The sequence below is a fragment of the Furipterus horrens genome, unplaced genomic scaffold (genome assembly GCF_987537825.1).
Source record: "Furipterus horrens unplaced genomic scaffold, mFurHor1.1.pri manual_scaffold_5, whole genome shotgun sequence".
NCBI lineage: Eukaryota > Metazoa > Chordata > Mammalia > Chiroptera > Furipteridae > Furipterus > Furipterus horrens.
The window spans coordinates 34,544,468-34,556,453 of NW_028327175.1; the positions used below are offsets into that span (position 1 = coordinate 34,544,468).

Sequence of the window (11,986 nt, forward strand, 5' to 3'; positions counted from 1 at the left end):
ACAGAGATCTCCTGCAGCCTGTGGGCTCCTTCACTCTGTCTGTGTGGTCCCCCGACTCCAGAACTGCACTGATGCTCCTCGTTCTCCCCGAATTCTCCATCTAAGTCCTGGCCTTGTCTGCGTGTGGGGCCCCAAGTGTACCTGTGGACTTGGAGGGTCAATGTTCTCTGAAGCCACTGCCTAGTGGGAACATATCTTCACAGGCCAGCTGCCATGTCCCCTGGGCAGGCCAGTAGCACATGCTGCGTCCCCAACAGCTTTGTGGGAGCTTCTCTCTAAACCAGCATCTCAGGGGAAGTGCCTCTGCTGACCAGTGTCCTAGCATGGGGGAGAGGCTCCACAGCGGGCCTCTGACCCCACTGTGGCCATCACAGATCTGCTGGCCTAGCCTCAAGGCTCATCTTATGGACATCAGAGTCCTTGACACACAACATGAGGGTACCCACATCCAAGCTAATGAGAAGTGGGCACATATACTGTCCCTTGGTGGTTGAACTACCATCCACAGCAGCCCCTCCACGGGCACCTGGTTGGGGCAGGGCAGGGGCACGGCATCCAGCCAACCATACAGCCCTCATCCCCTCCTGAGTGTCTGATGCTGTAGACTACATGCCCAGATGACCCCAGCACCTCCTGCAATCCCACAGGGGACAGCCAGGTGAGTACAGTGGATCCCCGTCCCCTCTGAGAGTCCTGCCTGCAGACAGCACCAGTCCACAATTCCACGTGAGGAAAGGAGGCAAACCTCAGCTATTTACTCTGGAAAAACACTCAGAGCAGCAAGCTCCCTCACAGGGTCCTTAGGGCAGTCCCATCAACCCTTTCTAGGAGGCGTTTCCCACAGAGTGGCCTGGTGGCTCCTCGGGTATGAATTTGTTGGGACCACTCGGCCCATCCTTATGTAGAGCGGGGTCTAGGAGGGCCATTTGCAATTTCAGAAGCACAGTGGGGGTGAGGAGCTATGCAGCTGACCTTGGGAAGAGGGCCCAGGTGCTTGGGAGGTCTGGACCCCCAGGACCGTTGTCAGTGCTTCTGCATCCATGTGACCCTTCAGGCTTCTGTGCATATCTGTGCCAGCCTTGCACACAGCAGGGTCACGTCTGAGGGCAGAGACAGGGGCACAGCTGCTAGTATTAAAGGTTCCCACAGGGGACGCCAAAAGAAAGTGAAGAGCCCCCAGCCCTGATGCCCAGACACACCACAAAGGCTGGCACTCTGTGAGGTTAATGTCCCAGAGCCCAGGTCACAGAAGACCGAAGGTCATCCCAAGGAGTTGCACTGTGGCTGGAGGACCTGCCACCTGTCTCACTGAAAGTCTCCATTCATGAGGCCTGTGGGCAGATACTCTAGGAGGCATTCACACCTCCTCATCTCAGAACAGACACCGTCCCTCTTGGGTGTCTCCTGCAAACACATGGTTCACTCCCCAACCCGCACCACAGCTCTCAGTGTTGAGTGCAGATGTGGTGGTGTCCAGACTTTGTGCAAAGCCAAGGGACTTTCCCAGAGGTTTCAACAAGAAGCCACAAAGTTAACATTTCAAGCACTCTTAACTAAGATGTGTAAATCCTGCTGCTGCCACGTGTTCTGGTGGTATGGTGGGCAGGTGGGCAGGTGGGCGCAGGCTCCTGGGCTGCCAGGCGAGCAGGAGGAGCAGCCCTGTCCCACCACAGTGGGATGAAAGCCTGCTGCCAGGACAACAGGGGTCTGATGTTCTGGTGACTGGCTTCAGGGAGCTCTAACCAGGGGGAAGACATCAAACCATGCCATGGGGCTGAGCTCCCAGATTCCAAAAGCAGTGAGAGGTCACCTGTGGACAAGACCACGTGGAGGGCAGATGGCGTTTGCTGAAAGCCAGAGGCCTGTCCAGAGGTGAGCCTCTTTGTGGGGTTTCATGGCTCACCACTTCGACTCCCTGCAAGGCTGCCTCCATCAGGGACAAGTGCAAAATGTCAGCACACACAGAACTGCCATAGGAGCATCTGTGGAACTGGTGTGTAGATCCTTAAAGCTGAGATCCATCCAAAATAGTACAGGCAGAGCCCTTCCCAGCTGCCTGTCACAAAGCCTTGGGAGCTGAGAAGTGACATCCTTCAAGGACAGCTGAGAGTCCCACCATGCAGCACACCTCAGTCAAGGCCCTAGTGGCCGCCTGGACTCATGCACTTCTGCCTCAAGTCTATTAAAATGCCACCTCCAAAGTTGCCAAAATAACCCTTTTTCAGGCTTATTTAATGGAAATCTGTGTTTCATCCACAACAAAATTTCAATTGTTAGTGGTGATTCTTATCTTCTGAACAATATATTACTGCCAGCCTGAGGGAGCGCTGGAGAAATTACAGAGAAGCAGACAGATGGTGAGCAACTGTGTGCAGGGAAGGGCATGTTTCCAGGATAGGGACAACCATGTCTCCAGAGAGCCTCGCCCTGATTCCTGCTGTTCGGTGGCTGGCCCTACCTGGAACCATGATCCCTGCTGCTCTGTGGTTGGCTCCACCTTCAGAAATAGCACTGCCAAGTGCTGCTGGTGCTACTGCCTGTCACTTCTCATAATTTTAACACATGTATGACCTCAGTTACCCACCTTTTAGATGCCCTATGCTGCACTTGCCTAAACCCCACATCACCCTGGCACAGCCCGGCCTTCAGGGATACTCAGCAATGAATTGATGCAGGTCCTGCAGCATTTCTCAGAACCAACAAGGAACACTATTTTAAACTGTGAAGAAGGGAGTGCACCTGCCTGGAAAATGCTTTTATAAAAATTTTTTAGTTGTGCACTAAGTAGGTACTGGGAGCCAACATAGCTCACTAACAATTAATGGGCAAAATAAACTTCATTTCCTTTATTTTGGAGGGTGAGGAGGGCAGGTAATAGTTGGATGCACTTTATTACCATGTGGTCATTTGCCACAGTTCTTGGGCAACATGGTGCACTGGGGTTGACCTGAATGGACATACAGGGCAAACTTCAGGAAAAGGAAGAGTGTGTCAGACTCACTGGGTGTGCTGCCTGATCCAGGCTGGCTTTCCTTGGAGGGGGGGGGGGCGTGGAATCACCCGGGAGGGCAGAGATGAAGGATGGAGTTCTGGGCACCACACGAAGGGAAGGGCACAGGACACTGGGCTGGAAACAGGAGACTTGTAGGATTTGACATGAAAACGTCCTGAGCGAGCAACTTCGAGGGGCAGAACCAGGAACAGGGATGGTTAGGCACAGTTCACACTGAACCTGGCCTAGAGCCACTCCAGTGTATATACAGTTTTGCCTGGCAATCAAGGGAGCAGTGACGTGGTGGCGGTGAAGATACCTGTGCATCTGTGGCAGCGTGTGCCTAGTCCAGGAGGTCTAAACTTCCTGCTGGTGCTTAGCCAGGGGCTTGCAGCACCATGGCCAAACAAAGAAAAGATGGAAAAAGCAGAACCACTGTCTTAAAGCTAAAATGTATTTAATTTAAAGGACCATCTTCTATTCTGAGATTTTGCTCTTTCTACATCTTGGTGTTAAAAGGAACTTATTTTTGTGAAATGAGTGTGTCTTAATCCGTTTAGGCTGCTACAACAAATACCACAGACTGGGGTGGCTTATAAACAGCAGGAATTTTATTTTTCACAGTTCTGGAGGCTGGATGTCAAAATCAAGGTGCCAGTGGATTCAGTATCTGCTGAGAGCCCTATTCTGACTCAGAGACAGCCCCTTCCTGCTATGTCCTCAAATGGCAGACCTGACAGGGAGCTCTCTGGGGCAGTAATCCCACCATCAGGCCTCCACCTGGTGACCTATTCACCTCTCTATTGCTTCACCTCCTAACACTGTCACTTTGGGGGTCAGAGGTCAACATATGAATTTGGGGGAGGGGCACAAACATTCAGACCATAGCAGAGGGAAAAATGAAAAGGGAACAAGCCAAGCCAACTCCCACGCCACTCTTTCAAAAAATGTCCTGGAAGCATGAAGTCCATTACCAGTTCCGACCCCAGCTCTGACCATCTCACAGCGACACCACAGTGTTTTCATTTTCAAGAACATATTTCCAGTGAGCTCCTCAGCCCAGAAGAAGCACTGCCTGGTGCTGCTGGAACTGCCCTCTTTATTGCCGTCACCTTCTGAACAAATGAGAGCAAGTGCCCAGAGTCTAAGGACTGAGTGAGCACTGCCAGGTCCAGCATGCCCATGCCCCTGGGGGAAGGGCCCAAGGCAGTACAGCCTGTGGAACCAGGCCAAGCCGAAACCCTTGACCATGAAGCTAATGCCACACAGCTTCCTGCCTGCCCCATTTATATGCAACACACAGGAGAGCCATCCCATTATCAACACGCCCATCTCTCTCCCATCTCTCTCGGAGAGAGAGACAGGCCTGGGCTGCTCCCTGGGTACCCACCCTTATCCTTCGGTACCAAGAAGCACAGGTCCATCTAACATTACCATCCAACGTTACTATGATGTACCCAGAAAATACCTTAAACGTACTTCCTGCCTTCACAGGTGTAGGGTTAAACCTTCACTTCCAGAAAGCAGGAACTCTAACTCCAGAATGGGTCTGATTTCAGGGCAAATCTGGGCCCTTCCTAGCGTGAGCTGCAGTGTTTTCAAATACACTCAGAACTTTTCATTTATACACTGGTGGGAAGAATGTCGTTCCAAAAACAGAGATGACTTCCCATGAGCAGTGGAACAGGGTGTTGGGGGGTGGGGCAAGCAGTAGGGGAATAGGGGTCTCAGCCATCTGCTGTGGCCATTACACAAACCCAGTTCACACTAATGCCCATCTAACGTCCACTTCCTCCTGCTTGGCAAACATGTGCAGGTCTAGTTTATCCAAGGCCCCTCTGGTGCTTCCCCACAACCCTCTGGCTAATAGTTCTCTGCTTCTGGATGCAACACCTTCCAAATCCACCTGAGTAGGACCCATGCAGCCCCTGGCAGCACCTGCAGTTGGGTGGCCCCTCTCCCCAGTACATATGGAGCCTGGCTTTCCCATGAGTCTCGCTGTAGGCCAGTGGTCACCCACCCTGCGGGTGGGAGGCCTCTAATTCTGGCCATCTTTGCTGAGCAAGTAACAGATTCTAAAGCAAATCGTGCCTGCCCCCCCGCACCCCCCCACCCTCCGCAAGCCTCCAGCCTGGGATTTTAAGGGCTCACCCTCAGGATCCCCACCCAGCCTGCCCTGTGGAGGCCGGGAGGGACGGTTCTCTCTGCCCAGCTGGCATCACTCCCGCCCCGCCACCTCAGCCTGCGCTTTCTAGGTCTGGGTCCTGGCGAGGGAGCAAAACTCTGATACTGGCGTCCCCTGGCCACGCGGAGCCGAGCGCCCCACTCTTCCCGCTTCATCCCGCCACGCCTACCTGCTTGTCCCGCGCGCGGTGCTCCGTGCCGCCGCGCCGCTCTGCTTCCACCATGCCTTTGCGGCTACTCGAGTACGAAGACACAACGAAGCTGTCCCCTGCGGCCCGGCGAGAGGAAGTGCGGGAACCGGGCACCAAGGAGGGAAGGAGACGCGCGGTGAGCCCCGCGGGCGCTTTGCCTTAAAGGGGTCCCGCCGCCCAGCGCGCCCACCCCATTTCCTTGAGGCCTGGGGCGCAGGACTCCAGCTGGGTAGTTGGGGCCGGGGGCGGGGGTGAAGTGAGGGCCTACGCGGGGCTCCTGGAAACCCCGTGGCAATGTCCCCCCACCCTAGGGCACGAGGGCAGAACGCACGTCTGGCTCTAAACTCGGGGTCCCGGCCGGGTGGCCGCGCCACCCGGCCCGCTCACCTTCAGGGCTCTCTCTCCGCTTGAAGACTGCGGCGGCTGCGGCGCGCAAGAAGGAGGGCGCGGGAGAGGGAAGGGTCAGTGAGTGGCCGGCGCGCGCCCCTCTCTCCCGCCCCCCACCCCAGGCCCGCGTCTCACCGTGCTTGGACTGAAATTTCCCCATCCTGCCCCAGCCCCCGGCTGCTGCCCGCGTTCCGGGAGCGCGCTCAGGTGCGGGTCTGAGGTCCGTTGCCCGGGCTAGGCGTGCTCGGGGGCCGCATGGACCGGGCGCCTGACCTCCGCGCCAAGTCGGGGGACTGGGGTTCCGGCGGCCAGTGCAGCCCGGGAGCTGGGGTGACCGGGTAGGCAGGCGCGGCGACAGCAGCTACAGAAGCGGCCGGGCTCCCTCTGAGCGCGCACGCCCGCGCTCCGGCTTTAACGTCGGCCCCCGCAGCGCCCCCCGCGGCCACCGCCCGCAGCGCACCGCCCCCCGGACCTCGACCCCCACCCACCTCCAGGCCCCAAACCGCCTGGTCCGGGCCTGGCCCGGCTGAGGTGTGTGCCAATTCCAGGACTTCGTGGGGAAGGTGCCCGTCAGCGACGAGGATCCAGGACAATCCGCCTACGACAGTGGTCAGGGGCTGCAGTGGACCCTTCGGTTCTGTGCTGACCTTTTTCGGGAAAGCCCCTGACTAGGACATCTTAGGTCATGAGGTCTCCAATACTAGAGGAGTGGCGAGTCCCTCCTTTCACAGGAGAGGACCCTGGGGCAACGCCCTGAACTTTAGAAACGCAACCTGCATCCTTGTGGCTGATGGTGTGGTGGCTGGGGAAGTAAGCTTGGCGGGGAGGATTCAGAGGAGAGAAGGCCTATGGTGAAGGAACCTTGGAGAGGCGGTCGGAGAGAGGGAGTCGGGGTCTCTCCACAGGACTAACTCCCAGCCTTGGCCTGGCTGGTATGGACTAGCTGACTTCTTTCCAGAGGTCCAGTTCCAGCCTCTTTCTGTCCCACAGTAATCCAGGTCAGGAAAGGACTAGCATTGGGCTGTGGCCTGGATACACCCTGCGCCCTCACCCCAACTGTGGCCTTGGCTGGGGCAGGGCCTTTGCTGGGCATCTGGGCCATGGGGGAGCCTGTCAGCTGCTTCTCAGAGTCCTGGGCGTGGCCACCTGTGCTCATCGTCGTCGTCGGCAACCGTCCGTCTCCAGAGACGATGGTGTAGCTTCTTAAGAGTCTATCTGCACCGCCGAGAATGGCTGTGCAGTCCGACTCGGGAGTGACACGGTATCTGTCTCCTCCCGTGTTGAATTGACATCTTGCGATGACGCTGGAGTGTCCTCTCCAGTGAAGCTGAAGCTACAGAGCCTGGGCAGGGTGATATGTAGGGTCTGCTGTTGCCCATGCAGCAGACCCTACCTGTGCTCAACCCCCTCTACATAAGGGACAGGTTGCCAGCACACCTTTCCTTCCCTCTGCATTCTTCCACAGCCTATCCAGCTGCCCTGGTGACGCCTTCCTCAGAATCCTCTCTGTTCCTTCCCCTGCATCCTTTACTTTGTGGGGACCCCTTGCCCTCTTCTGTATTTTCCTTTGGAGGAACTATCCTTTCTCACCTCCCTGGGCCCCAGCTTGCCACTCCTCAATTTCTCCCCTTGCCTGCCCTGAACTTCCCTTGCCCACCAAGCACCTGTGTCTCCCACATTGATTTCAACTCTGCAGGTGCTGTAATGTGTGGTCACTCCCACATCTCCAGTCATGGATGACCCCACCATGGCCTGATGTCAGCTTCAATCCCTGGAGGTGGATTGCCATGGTGCGGTTACTTATCTGCCTAGGTGCCCACCTTCGCTTCCCTGATGAGCTGGGCCTCTCCAGCTTACCAATGCAGCTAGCCCCCACCATCCCTAGGACCCTCCCTACCTTCTGTCCTTGGGATACAGGCATCAAAGTATTGATGTCCAGCCAAGCCCAGAGGACAATTCACATGTATCATCTTGTCCAATTCTCAGACCGTCAAGAGGCAGATGCTGTCATCAACAACTTTACAGAGGCTCAGAGTGCCATGTGATTTCCCCAAACACACAACTGCTCAATGACAAAACCAGTCCTGCCACCCCTGCAGACCCCTGTGATGAGGGTCAGCCTGGAACCAAGCTGCACGCAGGGTGTGAATACGGGACATGTGAACTGTGCAGTGGGCACACTCACCTGCAAGCCATCCCCACCAGCCCTCCTGAAGGACCCCAGCTGGAGGTCTGGCCACAGAGTGGGCCACTTCATGCAAGTAGACATCCCAGCACCAGGAGGCAGGGGCCTCTGCTGGCCCTGCACCTGGCCCAGGCTCTCGCCCTGAAGAGGGGCAGGCACCTTCCAGCTCCAGGACCTGGGTCCAGGACCTCTCTCTCTGGGCAATCCTCCCAGATTCTTCCAGTCCCTTTCTCTGTCTCCCAGAAACTTATATAGATCTTTAACCCTCAATTTAGAACATAATGGTTTGCCATCTTCAGTGGTTTCATGTGTCCTATTAACGTGTTTGTGACAATAGTAATAGTACTATTGTGGGTTATGCAAAGTAACAGCTTAGAGATTGAAGGCCTTCCAAATGCCTTGTGTCTCTATCCATCACCCTGTACCAACTTGAACTTGGGCGTGCATCCGTGTGTAGATAAGATACAGTCTTGTGTGGAGCCCTGCGATGATGCTTGCAGATGCTGGGAAGCCGCCACCACACACTGTGATGGGGGAGGTTGGCTGGGACACCTGGCCAGGTGTGTTGGCAGGCACCATTGAGCCTCATTCCTGAGGCTCTGGTCTTTGTTAAATGTAGGTGACTCGAGGGCTGGAGAGGGCCAGGATGGTGCCTGAGTGCCCTAGGAACCAATCCCCACTCTGTCATGCCCTCCAGGCGGGCCCGCTCTGGGCAGGCCAGTGTCTGGGGTCAGTCACATCTACCTTGTCACACACAGCTAGGCAGCAGAAAGTTCTTATGTGTTCCACACTGACCTGGATTACCTGGAAAATATTTTAAATTTACTCTTGCCAGCTTTATAGATATGTAATTCATATACTCTCTAGTTTACCCACTTAAAGTGTACAATTCAGTAGTTTTTAGTATCTCTGTAGATTTGTTCAGCCATCGCCAGTCTTTTAGAACATTTGTTGCCTCACCCTTAATCTTCCCGTGAACCCCAGCCCCAGGGAACCACAGTCTGTTCCCTGTCTTATGGATTTCCCTGTTCTGGACATTTTATGTGAATGGAATCATGTGATGTGTGGCCTTTTGTGTCTGGCTTTTTTCACAAGCGTAGTATTTCCAGGGGTCACCACCCATGATGTGGCACATGTCAGAACGCCTTTCCTTCTCGTGGCTTCATAAAATCCAGTGTATGGACAGACCATGCTTTTTATCTGTCCATCTGCTGATGGACATTTGGGTTATTTCCACTTTTCGGCTCCTGTGAACAGTGCTGCACAAACCTTGTGCACAAGCTTTGTGTGGACACAATTGCATTTCTTTCCAGTATGACCTGGGGAGGGGACTTGCTGGGTCACATGGTAGCTCCCTGTTTAACTCTGTGAGGAACCACTTCTCTGTGGGCCCAAGCGTTTTCCACCGTGGTGGCCTTCACAGTCCCACCAACCGTGAGGCAGGGCCCTATTTCTACATCTTCTCATGCACTTGTTACTATCTGACTTTTTCAGTGTGGCCATCCTGGTGGGTGGGACGTGGTGTCTCACTTGTTTGATTTGCATTTCCCTAATATCTTATGATGTCAGATAGCTTTTCATGTGTTTACTAGTCATTTGTTGGGATGTGAAGTCCTTTTTATATTATAGGTACAAGTTCCTCATCATACGCATATATATGATTTGCAAATTTATTTTCCCATTCCATGGGTTGTCTTTTCACATTCTTGATTGTGTCCTTTGAAGCACAGAAGTTTTCAGTTTTGAAGCTCAACTTATCTGTGTTATCTTTCATTGTTTCTGCTTTAGGTGGCATACCTCTGAATTCTTTCAGTCTTAATTTTTGACTTTATGTCCACTCGCTAAGCCTCCAAAAGGGTCATGTAATAGAGCCACAGATGGGCAGGGGTGGGACTAACCTGGGGCAACTGGGCAGGTGACCCACCAACCAGGACATGCTGGGGATCTCTTAGCCAGATGACTATGGACTTCCTCCTCGGGTGTAGACATGGCCATGCAGCTCCAGAGAGCCCTGTTCACACCAGAAACTGGAGAAGAAGCAAGGACAGCCCATCAGCTTTGGCTGGGATGGTCCTGTGGAAGGGCCTGTGCAGGGCAGGATGGTGAGGCAGAGGTGGCCATCCTGGTCAATGTCCATGCCCGTGCCTGGGGGGATGATGGACTGATGCAGACAACTCCTGGAAGGGCCGAAGGCAGCTAACAGGGCTGGGCCCAGCCCATAAGCTTTACTTATTGCTCCTGTATCCTGGTCACTCTCTGTCTGGTGGTGTCATCACCTCAGCCAGCGACCACCATCTGCTCCTTGAAGAGTTGTCCAGGACTCCAGGGGGTCTGTTCCTTGTTCCCACAGCTGTTTCATCTGCCTGAGCCCAGACCCCTCCTCAGCCTCATGCTGACTTTGAGGAAAGAGCATAGGCTTTGCTCCTCCTCTGGGCACCCCAATCAGGAAGTGTCTACGAAAAGCTTGTCCACATGCCCTGACGCATGGAAACTGCAGATTCCCCACATACGTGTCCTTCAGAGGGGAAGTTCATCTGGGAGCGGGGTGCACCGTGTGGTGCTCAGGCTTCAGGGATCCCAGGAGGGCTCACCTGGCTGGGACACAAGGCCTCTGCACTGAGCAAGGCGGTGGCTGTGTCCCTGCTCCCTGGGCACACAGCTCTGTCCACCTGCCCAGTGAGATACCAGTCCCTGCTCTGTTCAGCTCCCTGGACTCTGTCTGAGAGGAGCTTGAAGTGGGCACATTGGTGTCTCAAGGAGTACAAGAAGCCTCCAGATCTCCCTCAGCTCAGGCCTCCAGGCCTGGTGTCTTAGCCACTTCTCACTGTATGCCTCCCAGAAGCACAAGGAGTCGACCCCACCACAATGTACATGCCTTGGTGATGCACACGTTCCTCTGTACAGCCCACGCGAGTTTGTAAGCATCGTTCTTACAGGATCACAGGGCGTCCCAAGTGTCTTGCCAACCTCCCGGGCAGCAGCAATAGGCTTCCCCACATCTCCAGTTCCATGGGAGCTGGGAAGGTGAAAGGAGCTTGAGCATGTGGCCCTTGCTGCAGACCCCCAACTCTCAGATTTTGGGGTGCACTCACTGCTTGAGCTCAGGAAGGAGGGGCTGGAATGCTGGCTTGGAAAATTATATGTGCACTTGCTCATTGCGCAAGGCCCTCCCGTTGGCAGGCACCCATCTGGCTGTCTTGCTCCCTGGCCCAGAACAGGGGTCTGCAGGGCCTTGGGGGACCCGTGGGCCCCATGCACTTTGGCCTTCAGAGGCTTTATTCTTCATAAAAATACTAAAAACTATAGCTTAGAACTGCACCTCCCCTTGTCATCTGCTTGGTTCATGTTTGCAATGGTGACAACATGAAGGCTACAAGGTGCCGTTGGCTTTCCCAGAGTTGTTTTCAGGCACCCTCCTTTCGTGATACTGACCAGCATGTCATTGCTGAGGTCTTTTTGTGGGTCAGCCATCTGCCCCCTTTGCCTGTGAGGTGTGATCGAGGCTAAGAGGAAGGCCCTACTGGCTTACAAGGTCACGCCCACTCCCAGTACACTTCAAGCTCTACGGGCTGCCAGGAACAAAGTCCAGAAGACCGCCCGCCACTGTGCCAATACCTATTGGCTAAACCTGTGCAGAAGCATTCAGGAAGCCGCCGATATAGGCAACGCACGAGGAATGTATGAGGGTATCAAGAAGGCAACAGGCCCAATCCCCTCCAAGATCGCCCCCCTTAAGTCCAAGACAGGTGAGGTCATCACTGACCAGGAACAGCAAATGCGGCGGTGGACCGAGCACTACCTCGAGCTGTACGCAACGAAGAACACCGTAACAGACACTGCTCTTAACGCCATCCCAGACCTACCAGTCATGGAGGAGCTAGACACCCCACCTACTGCGGCAGAGCTCAGCAAAGCCATCGACCGCCTCGCTTGCGGGAAAGCACCAGGAAGCGACGGAATCCCTCCAGAAATCCTAAAGAGTGGGAAACCAGTCCTGCTACAGCCGCTCCACCATCTACTCTGTCGCTGCTGGAAGGAGGGTTACAT

General features: G+C 54.9%; 1 protein-coding gene across 2 annotated transcripts in view; it reads right to left on the reverse strand.

The window, feature by feature from the left end:
* NKD2 (NKD inhibitor of Wnt signaling pathway 2) overlaps positions 1–6,164 on the reverse strand; it is a 29,896-nt gene extending 23,732 nt beyond the window's left edge. The window contains exons 1-3 of one of the 2 annotated variants that reach the window (XM_090276260.1): positions 5,890–6,164; positions 5,755–5,790; positions 5,347–5,444 (exon numbers count right to left, since the gene is read on the reverse strand). In XM_090276260.1, coding sequence (XP_090132386.1) covers positions 5,347–5,444; positions 5,755–5,790; positions 5,890–5,914 — 159 coding nt within the window. In that variant the 5' untranslated portion in view covers positions 5,915–6,164. The remainder of the gene's footprint in view (positions 1–5,346; positions 5,445–5,754; positions 5,791–5,889) is intronic. The other variant, XM_090276261.1, reaches the window with a different exon arrangement.
* Positions 6,165–11,986: the final 5,822 nt, after the last annotated feature.